This window comes from Alexandromys fortis, unplaced genomic scaffold, assembly GCF_014885135.2.
Source record: "Alexandromys fortis isolate MF-2015 unplaced genomic scaffold, M_Fortis_MF-2015_v1.1 scaffold_90, whole genome shotgun sequence".
NCBI lineage: Eukaryota > Metazoa > Chordata > Mammalia > Rodentia > Cricetidae > Alexandromys > Alexandromys fortis.
Genome location: NW_026067985.1, coordinates 7,910,164 through 7,930,398, shown reverse-complemented (window position 1 = coordinate 7,930,398; position 20,235 = coordinate 7,910,164). Strand labels below are relative to the sequence as shown.

General features: G+C 43.6%; 1 protein-coding gene, 1 long non-coding RNA gene and 1 other non-coding gene across 4 annotated transcripts in view; 1 reads left to right on the top strand and 2 right to left on the bottom strand.

The window, feature by feature from the left end:
* Positions 1 to 244: 244 nt before the first annotated feature.
* Positions 245 to 348, bottom strand: LOC126511756 (U6 spliceosomal RNA). The gene has a single exon (XR_007594777.1). It is a non-coding gene; the product is annotated as a U6 spliceosomal RNA (small nuclear RNA).
* A 4,386-nt stretch (positions 349 to 4,734) lies between these two features.
* Atp2a2 (ATPase sarcoplasmic/endoplasmic reticulum Ca2+ transporting 2) overlaps positions 4,735 to 20,235 on the top strand; it is a 38,500-nt gene continuing 22,999 nt past the window's right edge. The window contains exons 1-5 of one of the 2 annotated variants that reach the window (XM_050159118.1): positions 4,735 to 5,337; positions 5,903 to 5,920; positions 6,014 to 6,096; positions 16,600 to 16,704; positions 16,903 to 17,041. In XM_050159118.1, coding sequence (XP_050015075.1) covers positions 5,220 to 5,337; positions 5,903 to 5,920; positions 6,014 to 6,096; positions 16,600 to 16,704; positions 16,903 to 17,041 — 463 coding nt within the window. In that variant the 5' untranslated portion in view covers positions 4,735 to 5,219. The remainder of the gene's footprint in view (positions 5,338 to 5,902; positions 5,921 to 6,013; positions 6,097 to 16,599; positions 16,705 to 16,902; positions 17,042 to 20,235) is intronic. The other variant, XM_050159117.1, reaches the window with a different exon arrangement.
* Positions 9,852 to 18,663, bottom strand: LOC126511740 (uncharacterized). The gene is made up of 2 exons (XR_007594771.1): positions 18,528 to 18,663; positions 9,852 to 12,630 (listed from the first exon to the last, which is right to left on the bottom strand). It is a non-coding gene; the product is annotated as an uncharacterized lncRNA (long non-coding RNA).

The window sequence follows — 20,235 nt, the reverse complement described above, 5'->3', positions numbered from 1 at the left end:
TAGTGCACATACATGCAAGGCAGGACACTCCTACGCACAAATAAATCTACATTTTTTTCTCTTATTGAAAATAGAGTCTTTTCTCATACAATATACCTTTATAGTTTCCCCTCTCTCCTTGCAGTTCCCCCATCTCCTCTTCCCTCCAGACCCACTCCCTTTCTGTCTCTCAAGAATGGGCTAAGAGATAACAACCAAACATGAAAAAATAAATTATAATAAGATGAAGCAAAAATGATCACAGTATAGAATGCTTCACATATTTATTTGCGTGTCAGCCTTTCAGGGGGCAACCTAATCTTCTCTGTATTGTTCCAGTTTTAGTGCATGTGCTGCCGAAGTAAGCACAATCCTAAATGTTTTTAAAGGGAGAGAGAACTAATGTTCTTGCAGAAGACTGGAGTTCTTTTCCCAGTACCCATGTTGGATAGATAGCTCACAAGGAGCTATAACTCCAGCTTCAGGGGATCTGGTGCCCTCTTCTGGCCTCTTCAGGCACCTGCACTCATGTGCACATACTCTCTCCACAGATACACACAAATACACAGGTAAAATAAATCTGGGGTCTGAAGATAGCTCAGTGGTTAAGAGCACTGGCTGCTATTTCAGAGGAGCCAGGTTCTATTTTCAGCCCCTACATAGTGGCTCACAATTATTTGTCCCTCCAGTTCCAAGGGATCTGATGCCTTCTTCTGGCCTCCAAGGGCACCAGGTACACAGTGGTGTATAGGCACACATGCAAGCAAAACACTCATTCACATAGAAAAATTTTTAAAAATGACTGCTTAAAGATGAAGACTCAAAAAGATCACAATAAGCCCAAAACCATCTCATTATAGGCAGGCTCGGTACCTGGTATACTCATAAATCAACAAGCTAAGTATACCATAAACAGATTTAACAGGACTGTGGTTCACGTGGAAAGGATTTGGTTCGAGTTCACTAACACTACACTGTGAAGTGGAAGGATTCAGGGCAGAGGCGGGTGCTCAGTGTGGTGTGTTCAGGACTGGGCGTGTCCAGAGATGTCGAGGGGCTGAGACCCGCACTATAGGAAGACAGCGCCCGTGCCCTGCTGCTCTTTATAGTTAGGAAAGGAGACGTTAATGCAGTAAAGATCTTGACGTACTTAAAAGGATCACGTACTCGAGGGATTAAGCTTGTTCAGGGTGGTTTTGGAGAGCTAATAAAGAGTGGATGTAGCTAAGAGAAGGTGGATTCTGCCCAGAATGGGGCTGCTTTAATGATTAGAGCTGTCCAAATATGGAGCAGACTGCCTCTTGTGGCCTCCACCGCTTCACAGGAGGCCTGCCGAGGGCCGAGAACTGGCCAGGCCTCTTTTGCAAGTTGCCTCTCTGCTTTTCTATCCCAACAGCTTTTTAAACTAACCTGCCTTTTATTAGCTAATGTCCTCTTTTATTGATGCTTCTGAAGGTCTTTGGTCACACTTCATCTTTCTGCATCACAGTCTCTCCTTTCCCTTTCCTTCCTGTCCTCGAGTGATGGCGTGTGTGGCTGCGAGACTTGCTGGAAAACAGTGGAACCTTTCTTATTTTGTGAGTAACCTTGCAAACAAGAAGAGAATACAGCACTGTGCATAAAACAAACGGAACCCCAAATTTCTATTTTTTTTTAAAAAAGGCAGGTTCAGGCTGGAGAGATGGCTCAGTGGTTAAGAGCACTGACTGCTCTTCCAAAGGACCTGGGTTCAATTCCCAGCACCCACATGGCAGCTCACAACTGTCTGAAGATCCAGTTGCAGGGGATCTGACACCTTCACACCAATGCACATTAAATAAATAAACCATAAAAAATATTTTTTAAAAAAGGCAGGTTCTTGGCTGACCTGGAATTCACTGTGTGGACCAGGTTAGTCTCAAACTCATATCCACTAGCCTCTGCCTCCTGAGTGCCGGAATCAAAGGCATGCGCCCCTACACCCTTCCTATTCCTTCTTCTTCTTCTTCTTTTTTTTTTGGCTTTTCGAGACAGGGTTTCTCTGTGGTTTTGGAGCCTGTCCTGGAACTAGCTCTGTAAACCAGGCTGGTTTCGAACTCACAGAGATCCACCTGCCTCTGCTTCCCGAGTGCTGGGATTAAAGGTGTGCGCCACCATCGCCCGGCTCTTTCTTCTTTTTAACTGAGATTAAATCCTTTAATTATTTAGTTTCTCCCAACCTTATTTCTAAATAAGAGTAACCAGGGATTCTGCCTTTGGGAGTCTGGGTTCCTGATCAGTTTCACCAACCTCTAAGCAAGGGGTCTCAGAGATAACAACAGACAGAGGAAACAAAGGCCTATTTGGTGTGATAAACCACCTGGGGCCCATGCTGAGATTAAAAACAAAGTCAAACTGTTAGTTTAAGGGAGCATTCCAGACTTCAGTGAAAACAAACAAATAAACAAAATCTTGCAAAGAACATTCCAGAAGAGCACTATGACTGGTAGCAGTGCCTATGAGAATATAGACCGTTCTCATCGCTGACAGCCCTATAATGTAGTTTTGCCTTTTTGTTTTAAACCTGTTTCATAGCCATTCTCATAAGGCAAGTTGTTTAGAGGTCTTGTTCATGAATGGAAAGCAATGACCTAGAGTCCAGCAGACATTTGCTGAGGCCTTGGCACTGGCACAGCCCTTTGCAGGTTACTAATGGGTTGGGAAAGGTGGGACTCTCAGTCACTTAAACTGCAGGTTCTCAATAGATGATGAGGGATGCCGAAGACGGACAAGACAGACAAGCTGTGTTCTTATGGAGCTCATGTCTGGGGCGTCCCACCAGACACTTAGGAGAAAGGCAGTAAACAGCTAAACAAAAAATGCGGGGTTCTGGGGGAAGGGGGACTCTGAATAAAGTGATAGAGGGCGCACTGGGGAGGGGAGCTGCTTTAGATAAGGAAAGCATCTTTCAGGAGGGGCAAAAATGAAGAAGATGGCCTGAGGGAAGTACCGGGAACCCAGTGAACGGCTCAGACAACTCCCAAAGGCGACCTTCCTACCCTCAGTGCCTCCAGCTGTTGGTGTGAAACAACACAAAGCCAGGCAGAACTGGAACACAGGTAGGCCAAAGACCCACCAGCTCTCCATCACCACACCCCCACCTCGCAGGCTGTCACCTGATCCTCCTGAAGAGGCTGTGCCCTAACCAGTTTCCACCTTGCTTCTAGGGAGTGCATTGCTATACACTAGAATTTTTGTTTGTTTGTTTCGTGTAGGGTTCTGTTGGTCGTTTTCCAAGTATCAATCAGAACTGCATGCCAGCCTCCACTCCTTGGAAATAATTAAATGAAATGACGTACTTCGTTTTTTTCAGTCGGGTAAAGCACTGTGATTTGCATCTGTTGAAGGAATCTATCTTAAGTCTTGGGGCGGAGCCCTGTGGGACGACTCAAGTGATGGGGTGGTGGGTAGCGTTGCTAAAACACTTGAGTGGACGAAATGCTTTATTTTGCAACCAATTCCCTTCAGGAAGCTGCTCTTTGTGAAAATATTCGTGAATTCAATGCAAAGATTCCCTTTCCCCCTTGTTTAGTATGGCTTCCCACCTTCCTCTGCTTTTTAAATTTATGTTTTATTTTTTAAGACACAGTCCAACACTGCGGGCTGGTTCTAAACTCAAGTGTCCGAGAATGACCTTGAACTCTTGATCACACTGCTTCTTCCCTCTCAGTGTGCTGAAACTACGGGCTGGACGTCACACCTGACTCAGTACGATCTCTTCATATTTGCAAAATCACATTTCATGCTAGGCTCTGAACAGACCTCACCGACAGAGCAGATGATTTGTGGTTTAAGAATAGGTTTGGGATTGAAGGCTCCTTCTCTCTCATTGGGGAAAGTGGAAGTCTATATAGCAACCTTCATTTTAAAGCCAAAGCCAAGCACCTAGCAAACGCATAGCTGCTACAGCATAACCTGTGACTTCTATGCAGACGTATGTCAAAGGCTGTGTGGGCTACTAAAACGAAATAAAACTTCCTCCTTCCTCCCCCAAGAGTGGGATTCCCTGTCGGGGTACAGAACCCGCAGGGGAAGGAAGGGCTGGTGTTGGCGTGCGATGGAGATGGGGCTCTCGGCTGGGGGTGTGGGATGCGGTGTTCCCGAGGCGACAGATGAGCGACTTTGGCTGTGTGGGAAGGGAACTGCGGAATTCCTCCCCTTGGTGGCTGATGGGGGTGGGGGGGGGGTGCGCTCTGAAGGAGACATTAGGATGCAGAGCTCGGCTCGGGCTGTCCAGGGTGCGGAGGCGAGCCAAGGACACCCGTCCGAGCGCGCCTGGGTCGCCCGCGTTCCGGCACCTCCCTGCCACCGCGCGCCCCAGACAGTCACCCAGCGGCGGGGCAGCGAGCGCTGAGCGCCCACCCATAAGATCCGCGCCCTACTCCCGCGTTCGGACGACACGCGAAAGCCACGGCCGAGAAAAGCCGAGCTCGCCCTCCGCTCGCCCTGGCCGCAGCCAGCAAAGCCCTGCTGCGAAGGCGGCCAGCGCGCACACGCGTGCACGCGCGCGGTCTCGATCCGGGTTACTGGGGGAGGCGCGCGGGAGGGGGCGGGGCCTACCGGCGGCGTGGGCGCGCGGCGCGCGCGCGGGAGGGCGTCGGGGGAGGGGGCGGGGCCGCGCCGCCCGCGCCGCGCTGGGCGCTCTCGGCCAATGAGCGGCGTCCACATGCCGCGGCGGCGGCGAGAGGGGAGGCAGCGGCGGATAAATGCTATTAGAGCAGCCGCCGCGGAGCCGTCCCCGACGCCACCTCCCGTCTCCTCCGCCGCAGTTTCCTCCGCCGCTGTCGGGGGTGCAGAGCTGAGGGGCTCGTGCAGGCGCGCCGCGCAGCTCCTCTCCGGCCGCCCGCCTCGCTCTCCTCCGCGCCGAGGGCTCGGCCGGGCGCCCCTCCTCAGCCGCACCGGGTCTCCTCGCCGCGGCCTGGGCTGCCCGCGGCCGGCTTGCAGCTGAGGCGACGCACAGTCGCGGCGCGGCGGGAGGTTCGCAGCCCCTCGGGTGGGCTCGGCGAGGCCGGGCCGCGTGCGGCGGTTTCTGGGGGAGGGGGCTCGGGTGATTCAGCGCCCGGTCAGGCGGAAGCGGCCGCAGCCGCGGAGGAGGAGAAAGAGGAGGGGACAGCTGTCTGCGCCCGGGCGCCCGCGGTGGCACGAGCCCGCGGCCCGAGTGCGAGGCGGAGGCGAGGAGGCCGCGGGGACGCGAGGCGAGGCCGGCCGGGGCCCCCGCAGTCATGGAGAACGCTCACACAAAGACGGTGGAGGAGGTGCTGGGCCACTTTGGCGTCAACGAGAGCACGGGGCTGAGCCTGGAGCAGGTCAAGAAGCTCAAGGAGAGATGGGGCTCCAACGGTAGGTGCGGGGCGCTGCAGCGGGCGGCGCGGGCCCGAGCGCCAAGGAAGATGGCTGACCCGGCTCCACCTCGTGGGGCTCGGCTCGGCGCCCGACGGCTGCGAGAGGCCGGGCTGTCCGCACGCGGGTCCGGACCTCTCCCGACCTCCAGGGGTCTCGAGCCGGTGACCTTCCCGGACGGAGCGCAGCGGGGCGGGGAAGGGGGGGGCGCTCCTGCGGCTGGCCTGAGTCCCCCGCGGATTTATGAGGCGTCGATGTAGTTGAGAAAGCTTCCGACCGTTTCTTGTACTCCCCAAAGTTACACATCTGGCAGAAGTGATGACCCAGCTGAAACGGCTGCATGGTCCTGGAGGCCCGAGTGAGCTGACGGGCAGGACCGTGGCCCTTGATTTCAGGGACCGTGTAGTTTTCTCGGGGTATCAGAGTGGAGAGAGAGAGAGGTTAAATGTTCATAGACCCACAACGATGGTGATGTATCTAGCAGTTTTTATAAAAGCGCTAATCAGATGTCTGTATTTTTTCTTTCCTCCCCTGACACGTTGGCTGGCGAATTTCGGCATTCTAGAATTACCGGCTGAAGAAGGTAAATCTTAATGTTACTTTGGAGAGACGGTCTGTGTGCGGTCACGGATTGATTGATATGGACAATTGTAACAAATACTTTTTTCCTTAACAGGAAAAACCTTGCTGGAACTTGTCATTGAGCAGTTTGAAGACTTACTAGTTAGGATTTTATTGCTGGCAGCATGTATATCTTTCGTAAGTACTAAAAAAATATTTTATCTGCCCGTACAAGCTGAAAGTATTTCACTGATACACCAGAAAAAAAAATAGCCTTCGAGTTTCCGTGTTTTAAAACAAAAAACAACCAACCGAAGTGTTAGAGATAAAAAAAAGTGCTAGAAGGTGTTTTGTTCAGAATATAGATGTCCAGCTTTTCCAGTGGAGTGAGAAATGGCTCCTGACCGCAGGGTCTTACCAGTTTTTAGTACCAGTCAGTTTCTTACTGCAAGGCCTTTTCTGTTAGGTTCCTCCATTTGATGTCATGCTGTAAGATCATACGAAGATGATGTTGGGCCGTTAGTAAATAGAATGGACAGAGGGAATATTGCAGTTGCTTTGCCTTCCTTGTAGTGGCAAGGTGACAGTTGTTTCTGACAGTGACAAGAATGATGACGGCAGTGATGGCACCACTGTTGACCAAATTTGGTCACTGACCTTTAGGATGGCATCTAACCTGGACCCCTGTCTTGAGTGATTCCTAGATTGAGAGAACAAAGTTCAGTACTCTTGGTTCTAAGTATTAGAAGAGGGAATGAAGGTAGATGTGATTTTTCTTTTTTTGCCCCCCCCCCCCCCCCCCCCCNCCCCCCCCCCCCCCCCGTTTCTGTATGTGCTTGAGCCCTGTGTGGTTGCTAAGAAACTAGTGAAATGCAGAGACCCGTCTTAAGAAAAAATAAGAAGCGGCAAGGTTATTTCTAGGTTATTATCATTTTTTTCTGGCCAGTGGATTTCTTTACAGTTTCTTAAAATAGTGGTAGTGGTGCCCAGTGGTCTTAATTAGCCATCATAGCGCACACTACTTTTTGTTCTTCCAACCTTGTATTCTTATACTGTAATAGGAAGTGAGAATCTTATAATACTTGTTTCAGGTCTCAAAAAGCTGACACCTGTGAGGTTTGAACTATGTATTTTCACATGTGAATCTGACCTAGGGGTCATGTGGTAATGACCTCTATGAGAACACTAGCATAGAGGATTGTTTAGGGAACTCACAGAGTTCAGGGGAAGGAAAGGGTTTTTTTTTTTTTTTTTAAGCTATTTTTAAAATAAATTTTGGTGGCAGAGTTGGCCTTTAGGAGCAGTTGTACACATGGATTTTGCTGTGAAACTTTAGTATACCATGTTTGTTAAGTGTTGTGTGGCCATTGCTAGTTCAGTTCTCAAGAATCTCACCTGTGGTTTTCATTGAATAAAATTTAGACACCAATAGCAAACCACAGCATACTACTGAGTCATTCACTCTATAAAACTTATATATCTTGTGATTAGTTTTTAAAAATTTTGCCCTGTAAATGGTTGCATCATTGGTAAACAAGATAAATGAATAGAGTTGTTTGATTATAGTTTGAGCATGTTGACATGAGGTAAAATAAATTACACATTTGGGGAGTTGATCAGGGTTTGTATTAATGCAGGCTACATGATTCTGAGTCTTTGCTGTGGCTGTTAAATGCTGGCCTTCATTAAGGTCATCAGGGACTTAGGAATTAACTAACTGATGTGTACTAGCTGTAGGCAAAATACATTCCTGCTGGTTCCTTCTGTGTTTTTGAAGAAATCTCGGAAATGGTGCCCCTTTTCAGTGAACAAGTTACTGGCTATTGGATCTCAGGGTTTCAAAATCATATCAGTTTGGTATTTTAGAAAGTAAGATCAGTGATTGTACATGTATTTTATGATGTAATAATCAGGAATTTATTTGTAAACATTTTCAAATTTTAAGTACTAAACTTTTTTGTAATAGAGGATGTTGCTTATTAGTGTTTGTAGTTGAAATGTGAATTCACTTTTAATAACTATTTGGAATTCTTGTTCAGGAAATGAACTGTTATATTTTATGTTAAGGTGTTAAATAACGAGAGAATAAGTGTGCAGGAAGTGCTTTTTAGAGTTCACTCAGTTTGCTTTGGTTTATTTGTCAAGATTTTGGATGGATTGCGATAGTCTTCAGAGGCTGTTCTAAGTCTGCACCCACTCTAGAATGTTACTTACTGTTAGTGGCCATGCTTAAGTGTGTGTTCACACCTTTAAAATGATCTGCAAGGTTGCCTTCTTTCAAAAGGAAACTGAGGCATCAAGACAGCCTGGACCCTTTCTCAAAAGCTATAAAAATGGAAAAGAAATTTTGGTTTGTTGATGGTGCTATGTGCTCCTTGATCTGTTCTTTCCTTCTCTTTATTTCTGTTACTGCTTATGTATGTGTGTACAGTGTAGGTATATGTGTGCTTGTTGAGGTATGTGGGTGTACTTGTGTGAATGTGTGTGCAGTGGCCATTGGGGTTCTTGCTTAATGACTTTCCATCTTACATACTGAGGCAGGGTTTCTGGATTAAACCCAGAGCTCACTGATTCAGCTAGTTTAGCTAGCCAGCTTGCCCTAGCCTCCCAAGTGTTGCAAATACAGGCAAGCTAGGGGCAGCGGTGGCACACGCCCTTAATCCCAGCACTCGGGAGGCAGAGGCAGGCAGATCTCCGTGAGTTTGAGGCCAACCTGGTCTACAAGAGCTAGTTCCAAAGCTACAGAGAAACCCTGTCTCAAAAAAAAAAAAAAAAAAAAAACCCAATAAATAAAATATAGGCATGCTGTTACCACTTTCTGGCCTTTATGTGAATGCCTAAAGGCCTGCTCAGCCATCTTTCAGGTCCTGTTTTGGTTTTGTATGTGTTTGTTTTTGTTTTTTGAGACAGGTCTTACTATATCTTAGACTGTCTCAAACTCACTCTGAATAGCCCAGTCTTATGAGATCCTCTTGTCTTACTTAGCCTCTTAGGTTCCAGGGTTATAAGCTTGTGACACGAACTTCAGCTTTTATTTATTTTCATAGTTTCCAAATAACAGCACTGACTTATTTTGGTAGTCAGTATATTCTTACTGGCTTAACAGGAAAAACATGGGTCTTTGAATATTCATTCTTCTGCAGAAGTGAATAGGCAGTTGTCACAAATCATCATATTTCTCTTTGGGTTAGAAAGATACTAGTAATTTATTTCAAATATTAGACTAGTAAAATGTTAACTACAGTTAATGTTTTCTCTGGCAGAAAATAGGAAGCTGCATTAATGTTTTACACTGGCTCATAGGGACAGTTTAATCTGTAGTGTTTCCCAGGGTTGTTTCTTTTAAAAAGATCAAATGTGCATGCTTGTAATCTTAGTATTTGGTAGCTGAGGTTAGGAATCCAGGCCATCCTTGGCTCTACAGTGAGTTTGATAAGGCTAGCCTGAGATATGTAAGACTGTCTTAGCAAAATGCATCTCCCTTTGCATGTGGACATCAAATTTCTTTAATATGACATCATTTACTGTTTTTTATTTGGGTTGTTCCCATTCTGTTAGGTTACTAACTTTACCCTAAGTATCCTGCATCATTTGGTTGCCTAACTGAAATGCCTACCCACTCTTCCCCTCTCCCAAGTGAGCACTTGACATAAACACAAAGGCTATAATAGGGAATATGGTACCTGTTAACTTGAATAGTGCTGTTGAGAAAGTAAAGGGGCTGAGATAAGGGGGTTGTCCATAGGGAAGAGGAGCACAGGCTTTTTAAAGGGGAACCTCACAAAGTAACCTTTTGAGTAAAGAGCTGAAGGAGAGGTGAGTATATTTAGGGCTTTAATGGCATTAGCTGATCTCTCCAGATCATGGGTGGTACTGAGATGGAAATCAGCATAGGTCTTTACTCTTTGCCCCGTTTCCTGTTTTACACTAAAATACTATTTTGTTGTTTTGTGTGTGTGTGTGTGTGTGTGTGTATTTGTTTTTGTTTTGTTTTTGAGACAGGGTCTCCTTATAGTCTCGGTTATCCTGGAGACCAGGATTATGCAGACCATTGAACTCATTAAGATCTTCTTGCCACCATGCTGGGCCCCTATTCCTTTTCAGTGTCTCAATATTGGACTAAGTTTCTAGCATTTTGAGACACTGATAAAACATGTGATTTGCTTTTGCTTTGCTTGTTTCAATGATTAAGAGGCATTTAATAGTGCATTTTATGGTGTTCTAAATTTTTTGTTTGATTTATTTCTTAAGAACAATTTTAAAGTTGATTTGAAGGGGAAATATTAATTGTCTTTATCTCCTTTCCCTACTGTGGGAATAGAATCCAGGGCCTTGAGCACACTAGGGAAGTGTTCTGCTACTGATTTTTATCTTCAGTCATACTGTGTTTTTGTTGTTGTCGTTGTTATTATTTTGTGTGTGTGTGTGTATATGTGTGTGGTGGTTGGTTTTGTTTGTTTGCTTGTTTATGGGGGAGACAATCTCACTGTTTAGCCTTGACTAGCCTGGACCTACTGTTGTGGACTTGAGCTACCTGCTTCTACCTTCGAGAGCTAAGATTAAAGATTTGTTTTTTAAGGCGTTGTGTTATTATATGGCCAAGACTGCCCTTGAACTCTTATTAAATTTCTTGCCTCGGCCTCATGTGTCCTGTAATTACAGATGCATAGTATTGCCATTCCTACTTCTGGTATAAGGGTTTTTTTCTTTTCTTTCTTTTTTTTTTTTTTGAAAGTTTTGGTTTGGTTTTTGGTGTTTCAAGACAGGATTTCTCTGTGTAACATTCCTGGCTGTCCTGTAACTCACTCTATAGACCAGTCTGACCTCAATTCATCCTGCCTCTACCTCTTGATTGCTGCGATTAAAGGTGTGTGCCGCTGCTGCCTGCTGCTGCCACCGCCACCTTTTACTGGAGAGAATGAATTCTCATGCATATTAGGTTTGCTTTTCTGAATGAAGGAATTTTTGTTTGCCACCCAAGATATTTAGCATATCACTTACTGATAATCTTGGGTTGTTTTTGATGAGTGCTTGTTTTCCTTTTTTTCCAGAATTTCTTAATATAAATTTTGTTTATTGATCTAGTGTTTAAATGTCCAAAGGCACAGTGTAAGTTTCTGAAGATAAAAGGAAGATGAAAATAGCACTTATGATGTTTTTTCGTCTTTTTCTTTTGTTTTTTTCAGGACAATTTTCTCTGTCACAGCCCTAGCTGCCCTGGAGCTTGAGTTGTAGGAGTTGTAGACCAGACTGGCCTTGAACTCAGATCCTCTTGCCTCTGCCTCTTGAATTTTGACTTTTTTTTTTTTCTTTTTTTTAACCACTTTTAGGCAGATGGTGCTGGCATTGAATCTGGACCCTTCACATGCTATGCAGTTACTCTCCCTCTATACTTCCTTGCTTTCTGAGTGGTCTTGAGAGTTCAATCCTCTGGGTATAGTGGCACACAACTTTAATCCCAACACTCAGGAGGCAGAGGTAGATGGATCTCTGTGAGTTCACGGCCAACCTGGTCTGTATGTAGGGAACACCAGGCCAGCTAGCCAAGGATACATAGTGAAACTCCAGGGGTGGGGAGCGAGCAAGCAAGAGCTCAGCCCACAATCCCAATGCCATAATATGACAACCCTCCCTTCCAGTGTATATCAAAACATGCCTTTTTGCCTAAGCAAATTTTGCTTTACTCGTTATTCCTATTAGAAGTTAATAGTGCCAGATTAAGTGTTGGGTATACGCCTGTAATACCAGCCAGGAGAAGACTTAAGGCAGGAAAACTGCTACAAGTTGGAGATCAACCTGGCCAGAGTAAGACCCAGGAAAAGCAGGAAAGTAAGAAGACTGAAGAGATGGCTCGATGGTTTACTTGGTACACTTGCAGAAGACCTGGGTTTGGTTCTCAGCACCTCCTCTATCAGGAGGCTCAAGAGATCTGTAACTCCCATTCTGGGGGCTCCAACACCCTTTGCTGGATTCTGTGGGCACTAACATGCATGATTTGAATATACATACTCAGGCACATACAGAAAAATTTTTTTTAAAAGTATTTATTTATTATGTATGCAATATTCTGTCTGTGTGTATGCCTGCAGGCCAGAAGAGGGCACCAGACCCCATGACAGATGGTTGTGAGCCACCATGTGGTTGCTGGGAATTGAACTCAGGACCTTTGGAAGAGCAGACAATGCTCTTAACCTCTGAGCCATCTCTCCAGCCCCCAGAAAAAATTTTTTTTAAATTTCTTTAAGGGTATTAGTAGTGCTGTAATGCCGTTTCTTGTGCATTTGGATCAAATCCCAGAGCTTTATACCTTTTTAGGTAAGTGCTCTACCTCTTAGTTCTGTCCTAATCCAGAGATTAATTCTGTGACTATCAATAGAAAGATCCCTGTCCTATACTACTTCACCTTAAAATGCAGTGAATGGTGACTTGGAACAGGGTTGGCAAATTTGAAGCTTTGAATAATTGTAATTGTAGTGGAAGGGTGCTGCTATTGTAACAGTACAGAGTTCAGAGGGAAGAAGAAACGCTTTGCCTGAAATCACATTGCAGCTAACCTTTCCTCCTTTTCCTCCAGTTCCGATGGAATGCTGTACTTCCTTGTAGAACTTTTACTCCTTGATTCTCACTTGGCTTTATTTGAGCCACTTGTTTCTTTCTTCCTCTGCTTGTCCAGTAGTAAATACTGAGTGCCATCCGTGTACCAGAGCCCTTTCTGAGCCCCTAGGGATGCAGCTGTAAACAAAGGCAATACAAAGAGGACCTTTATGATCAACCTAGTTGGTCAAGATTGTTTTTACAGACATATTTCTCCTTTTGAATAGATAGATTTTGTGTAAGTTAGGAAAAGCTATAATTAGTAACTAAATTGACCATGTACTCTGAGACAGTATCTGTCCAGTTTCTTCTTGGACCTTCTTACCGTCAGTCATTTGTCAGCAGTGTTCCCATTTGTATAACCTAATAGGATTTCTTACCAATAGAACAAACTGTGAAGAACCATAAAACACAATCTGAGCAGATTGGTTTTTATCAGTTAATGTGATTCTTCAATTTGAGGTATAGGATTTGAGTCTTTGGGTTATTTATTGTTTTGAGGTAGATTTTATCTTTATTTTAAAACTTTTTAGATTATTTTATGTGTATATATGGGCATGTTTGTGTGACTGTATGCCACATGTGTGTGGGTACCACTAGAGGCAAGAAAGGGGTGTCTGACCCCCTGAAACTGGAGTTATAGGCAATTGTAAGCTGTCAAATATGGCTGCTGGGAACTGAACTCCAGTCCTAGAAGAGCAGCAGTTGGCTCTTAGCCTACTAAGAACTGTCTCTTTTTTTTTTTTTTTTTAAACTCAAAAAACTGGAATTTCCCCTTGCTCCATGTACTGAGGAATGAGCCCAGGGTCTGGCTGGCATATGCTAAGCAAGGGTTGTAGCCACTGAACTATCTTCCAGCCCTAACTGGGTGGTTCCTAAATTTTAGATAGGTTTGGATGCCATTCTCCATCTTAGTAAATTTGCCCACTAGTTGCTCATTCCATAGTAATTAGTGCATCTGTAGAACTTTCAAGTGTTGGTAGCCTGTGTTTTCTATCCAACGGGTCTCATGGAAGGCAAGCTTAGTATACTGGTCAAATAAAAATTCTTACATTTGATAAATATTAGTCATGAGAACAATGTGTATCTCTTGACTAGTAGAGATGTGTTTTTACTCTAGTAATTCTAACACTGCTCACCCTTCCCTTCACTCCATCTGTTGAGGGATGTTGCCCTAAGTTGTCCCAGGCTTGACTGCCAAGAAGGAAATTCATACCCACTTAAACAAGGTGTGAAGCTTATCTTAGAGTTGCTAATGCCTCACTGACCTTTTGAAAAGGTCTCTGGTCACTTGTGAAGTTGAGCAATTTTTCTTCTTTAAGGGCTAATTAAATTTCTTATTTCTGATATGTTCTCCTTGCTAAGTGTTTGGAAGGCTGTATCAGCAGTTGCAATCCTGCATCTATCAAAATTTAACTTCGTAGAGAAGTTTTTTCATTCTGGCTGAGATCCTGGCCTTAGTACTAGGAATGCCCTGTGGAAAGCCTGCTGTCGTGTTTATCACAGTTAGTCTGGTTTTCTCCTGCCCTGCTTGTCAGTGTTAATTGGCGTGCGTCAGAACCTGGGCACTTTCTGTTTGGTTTTTCTTTGATCTGATTCTTTGCTAATTCAGTGTTAATCTTCTTTTAGAGTTTCATATTGCCTAATTATCTTCTGGTCATTGACTGTTTAAAAAAACAAACCAAAAAGAATCTCGTGTGGGTTTATTATTTTTAACTATATTAATTTTACTTATAAAATTGTTTGTGTATGTGTGTACACACGTATTTATGTTTGTTTTGAGACAGGGTCTCTATTATGTAGCTCTAGCTGTTGCGGAACTCATCATGTAGACCAGGCTAACTCAAAAGGATCACCTGCCTCTGCTTCCTGGAAGCTAGCTCGCGCGCGCGCGCACACACACACACACACACACACACACAGAGATCAGATAACTTTTTGGGTTGGTTCTCTCCTAGAGCTTTTATATGGGTTCCAGGGATTGAATTCAGGTTGTCAGGCTTGTAGGGTAAGTGTCTTTACATGATAAGCCATCTTGCTTACTCCTAGATAATCTTTTAAAGTAAGGGTCTTCATTGTGAAATGTGTTCATTTTAAGCAACATCGCAAAACACACCCACCCACACACGAAGCAAAGCCCACCTCCCGGATCCAATCATTGAGGTGGGGCAGGTTTCTGGTAAAATTGCCACTGACTTTTGTCAGGACCTGGCCCTGGATAGTGGGAGCGAGCTTGTGTGCATATGTGACTTGGACCTTGCATGGAGGTCAGAGGACAACTTTCAGGAGTTAGTTGTCAGGTCCTTACACTATGAGTTCCAGAATTGTACTCAGATCAGCAGGCTTGCCCAGCAAGAGCTTTTTCCCACTTGCCCATCTCACTTGTCCTTCTGGTTAACGTCTAACTACTTAGATCATCAGTTCTCAACCCCTTTCAGGGTGAATGACCCTTTCACAGGGTCACATTGCCTAGAACCATAAAAAAAAAAAAAAACACAGATATTTACATTACAACTCATAACAGTAGCAAAATTACAGTTATGAAGTAGAAACAAATAAATTTATGGTTGGGGATCACCACAACATGAGAACTATATTAGGGGTCACAGCATTAGGAAGATGAGAGCCACTGCTTTTGATGTTCTTTTATTAACTCACTGCATCTTTTTATCACCTTCATAGTACCTTGGCTATTAACTTGTAGTTGATTGGAGTCAGGGCCATGTTGTCTCAAACTGGCAGTCATCCTGCCTTACCCTCCTAGCATAGATTAGGTGAGGTTTTTGATTTGTTTTTGTGGTTACATTTTGATGTAATGTGTGTCTGTGGGGTGTGTATCCATGCGTGTGCCTTTTGAGTGTATTTCTTTCCTTAGCCTGTGATTGAATTTAGATTATCAGGCTTGGCAGCAGCCACTTTTACCGTATATGGCATCTCCCTGGCCCACTTTATTTCATTTGTCTGGAGGGGAATTTTGTGATTTTTGAAGTGCTATGTTTCCGTACTAAGTGCTGTGTGGTGGAATTCTGAGGTGACTCCACTACCTCTGAGAAGTCAGGGAGATTAACTTGGTCTGCCTTGAATTTGAGTGAATGGTCAATTTTTTTACCTCCAAATATTTTTTTTGTTTGTTGTTTCTTGGTGTTTTGTTTTGTTTGTTTTTTGGTTTTTCTTTTTGTTTCTTGTTTTCAGTTTTGTAAGCTGTAAATTCAGGCCATGTATGTCTAAGACGTGATGTGAATTTTTTTTTAAAGTTAGATATTTATTAGGTGGGTTATGGAGGGGAAGGAAAAAGGGGAGAAGAGGGGAAAGAGAGAGAAAGGGGCGGGGGGGGGGGGAGCGCGGAGAGAGGGGCAGAAGCTGCCTCTCCCAGAGAGGGGACAGGAAGACATGATGTGAATTTTTAAGAAATTATTTGGTGTGTAAGGGTGGTCTGCCTGCATGTGTGTCTGGATATCACATGTGTTTAGGGCCCTGGACGCTGGAAAAAGGGGCATCAATTTCAACTGCTACTGGAGTTAGAGATGTGGGTGTTGGATGGAACCTGGTCCTCTGGACTACCAACCAGTGTCTTAAACCTGAGTCATATCTCCAGACCTGATGTGAACATCAATGTGACCATTCATGTTTACCTGTTCATCTTTACTATAATAAAATCAGGAATTTTTTTTATTATCTGACATATATACATACAAATTGAATGAGACTACTTTTTTCTACCAAAAAACAAACAAAAAACCCACTCTATTTGAGCTTGGGGTGGCATTAGAAATAAAGTAGTTTAGCCGGGTGGTGGTGACTGGCACACACCTTCAATCCCAGCCCTCAGATCTCTGAGTTTGAGGCGAGCCTGGTCTACAAAGTGGTGAGTTCCAAGACAGCCAGAGCTGTTACTCAGAGAAACCCTGTCTCGAAAAACCTGAAAGAAGGAAAAGAAAAGAAAAGAAGAGAAAGAACAGAATATAAGACAGTTGTTTCTGTAACTATATTTTGTCTGTTTCTGGAGATGTAAAAAAAGGTTTTTGTAATGTGAGCCCCTTTTGTTATAAAATGTAGGTAAATTTAAAAGTACATTAGGAAGTCTGACATGTGCCATTTTTCTTGTAGGTTTTGGCTTGGTTTGAAGAAGGTGAAGAAACGATTACAGCCTTTGTAGAACCTTTTGTAATTCTGCTTATATTAGTAGCCAATGCAATTGTGGGTGTATGGCAGGTAAGCAGAAAAATTCCTGCAGCAGTTAACATTTCAGTAGTTTTATGTGATTTTTAAATATCAGTCTGTTTTTTTTTTTTTTTTAAGACAGAGTCCTCTTACATAGCCTTGACTGAAACTGAAGTTTTAATTTCTAGTCTAGAAATAGTTAAGGAGGCAGGCAGGGTGGTTTATGATGCTTGGTTTTCCTTCATCCAGGAAAGGAATGCTGAAAATGCAATAGAAGCCCTTAAGGAGTACGAGCCTGAAATGGGAAAAGTGTACCGACAGGACAGGAAGAGTGTGCAGCGAATTAAAGCTAAAGACATCGTTCCCGGGGATATTGTGGAAATTGCTGGTGAGTTGAGATTTTTGTTTTTGTTTATTTTCTTTTTTCCTAGATTTTATTTCTAAGGGAGGTCCTTTTCTCTAGGTTCAGAATTATATTTAGCTTTTTATGTTTAAAGTTTTTTGTTTGCTCTTTTTAAATTTTATGCATGTGGGTGATTTGCCTATACATGTTCATATATTTGCACGTGTGCCTGGTGCCTACAGAGTCCAAGAGGGAATGACATTTCTTGGAACTAGAGTAAGCCTATATGTGAGTGCTGGGAAATGAACCCAGATCCTCTTGAAGATCAGCTAGTACTCTTAACCATTAACCACTGAGCCATCTCTCCAGCCCTAGTTTTTTTTTTCTCATAATTATAATTAAAACTAATTATCTATTAGTTATTATACCATTTCAGTGCATGTTTGGAATTGTAGTGTCCCTTTGTGTTGTCAGTAAGGTTTATTTTGAGGTTTGTTTTTTGATGGAGTTTCACTATGTTTCTGAATCTGGGCTCTAATTCCCAGATTGAAGTGATCTTCCTGCCTCGGCCTCCTAAAAGGATCTTGTGTTTTGGCCAATGTGTTTGAGGTTTGTAGTTATCAACTGTAGAACACTACTGCTGTGTGCACTACAGTTAGCTGTAGTGATTGAGTATAGCTTCTAAGTAGCTGCCTGTTGTTTATTTGGTTTGGTTTTTGAAGACTGGGTTTCCCTAGCTTTGAAGCCTATCCTGGAACTCGCTCTGTAGACCAGGCTGGCCTTGAATTCACAGAGATCTGCCTACCTCTGCCTCCTGAGTGCTGGGATTAAAGGAGTGTGCCACCACTGCCCAACTAGCTGCCTGGTTTTTTTAGTGGGTTCTTAACTCATGTCTTCATGCCAATATGGTGCATGTTCCACTGGCTAACCTATCTCTCCATTTCCCCTTTTCTTTTTCCTGTTTGATTCTGAATTATTTTGTTTATTTGCTTTGGATACTAGAGTCTCACTATGTATCCCTGGCTGGACTGCAGTGTGCTGTGTTAGACCAGGCTGGCCTCAAACTCACAGAGATTCTCTTGCCTCTGCCCTTTTTAGGTGCTGGGGTAAAGGCATGCAATACCACCACCCAGCTTAAATGATTTATTTTTATTTGCATTGGTGTTTTGCCTGCATGTATGTCTATGTGAGGTTGTAAGATCTTGGAGTTACAGATAGTTGTTAGCTGCCGTGTATGTGCTGGGAATTAACATGGGTCCTCTGGAAAGAGCAGTCACTGTACTCCTAACCTCTGAGCTGTCTCTCCAGCTCCTTAAACAAGGTTTTATGTAACCCAGTTGGCGTTTAACTCTCCTGACCCTCCGCCTTCACCTCTTAGGTCCTAGGTGCCACTATGGACTTTATCATTGCCTTATTAATTAAAATGATTTTTTGTTTGTTTGTTCCTGATATAGTTTTTCTGTAACAACCCTGGCTGTCCTTGAACTGATTTTGTAGACCAGGCTAGCTTCAAATTCACAAATCCACCTACCCACCAGTTCCAGGGGATCTGACATCCTCTTGGCCTCTGCAGACAACAGGCACACATGAGGTTCACATACATGTGTACATGTAGACAAAAACACCTGTACACACAAAAATAAATAAAATAAATTAAAAGAGCGAAATATTTCTTCACATTGAGTGTAGATGTAACAATGAGTTAAGCAGGGTTTTGATAGCAGGACCCGTTAGCACTCTGAGGATTACTCATAAGACACTGAGAGGTGAGTACTCTGGGAGGTCTCCCCCACCTTCAGACCATGACAGACCAGTTGATCTTGAAGCTTGACCTGGTTACGTAGGGCTGGCGTTTCCTGATTTCCTGTAACACTCCTCCCCATTGCATGACTCAGTGTAGTCACAGCGTCAGTCTTCCCATTCTTGTCACTGAGATTAAGAGACGAGAGAGACCACTGGAAGGGGTTCACTTTTCTTACGATACTGTGACTTTTGTAAAATACAGTGTTAGCTTTGTTTGTGCTGGAACATTTAGAAAATTGTGATTTGAGGAAAATGGCAGGGATATAAATGAGAGTAAAACGATAATCCCTGTTTCCATGATTTTGCCTTCCAGAAGTTAAAGGTATTTATAGATGTATTTTACTCTGTAACATCATAGAAAAACTAAAAACACTGACATTAAGGGGCAGAAAAATGGAGACTGGCTCAGTCTCTTTATGGCTGTGAAGTACTATGACCTTGAAAAGCACCTCATTTATAAACAGGGAGTGAAGATAATAGCTTGTTCCTTGTGAAGAGTTAGAGAGGGTGACCTGTAGAGTCCTTGCAACAGTGCCTGGTGTAAAAAAAAGCCTTCTTGGGTAGGAAAGATGACTCAGCAGATAAAAGACTTTGCTGCCAACTCTGACAGGTCTAGGTTCAGTTCCTAGGACCACATTGTGAAAGGAGAGACCCCTACAATTCCAGGACAGGATCCAAAGCTACAGAGAAACCCTGTCTAGAAAAACCACAGAAAAAAAAAAAGAAAAGAAAGAAAAGAAACTCCCCAAAAGTCATAGTGGGAACAAATATATAATGCTTCAGTACTTTGTAATGTTTCTTCCCTGCTCACCCTGAGGTCTAGAATAGTTTTAATTAAAGCAGATAGGGCTTTCAAGTAAAGAATTCCATTCAGACTTCATAACCACAAAATTTAACAGATACATTTAAACTCAAACAATAATATGGAGACAGTTTCTGATCTTATTTTTCTTTCTCTGAAAAGACTTGTTAAAGTTAATTTTCTTTAAATGAACATAAACAAAGGCTTAGTGCTTGAGTTAGCTCTTTTGGTAAAGGTTCCTTGCTGCCAAGCCTGGCGACCTAGTTGGATCCCTGGGGCATGGTAGAAGGAGAGAACTGATTTCTGCAAGTTGTCCTCTGACCTTCATTCAAGGACTGTGGCATGGAACAAAACTAAACAAAAATGTAATTAAAGTAAAAAAAAATTTTGAGACAGGGTTTCTCTGTGTATCTCTGACTACGGTTATCCTGGAACTCACTTTACAGGCCAAGCTGTCCTCAAATTCAGATCTACCTGTCACAGCTCTTGAGTGCTGGGATTACAGGCCTGCACCACCACGCCTGGGGAAAATAAAAATAATTTTTTTAATTCACTCACATGCATACATATTTAAAAAAACTTTTCTCTTGCATATATTAGTATTTATATTTAACTTAAATAGAAAAAGGTGTTT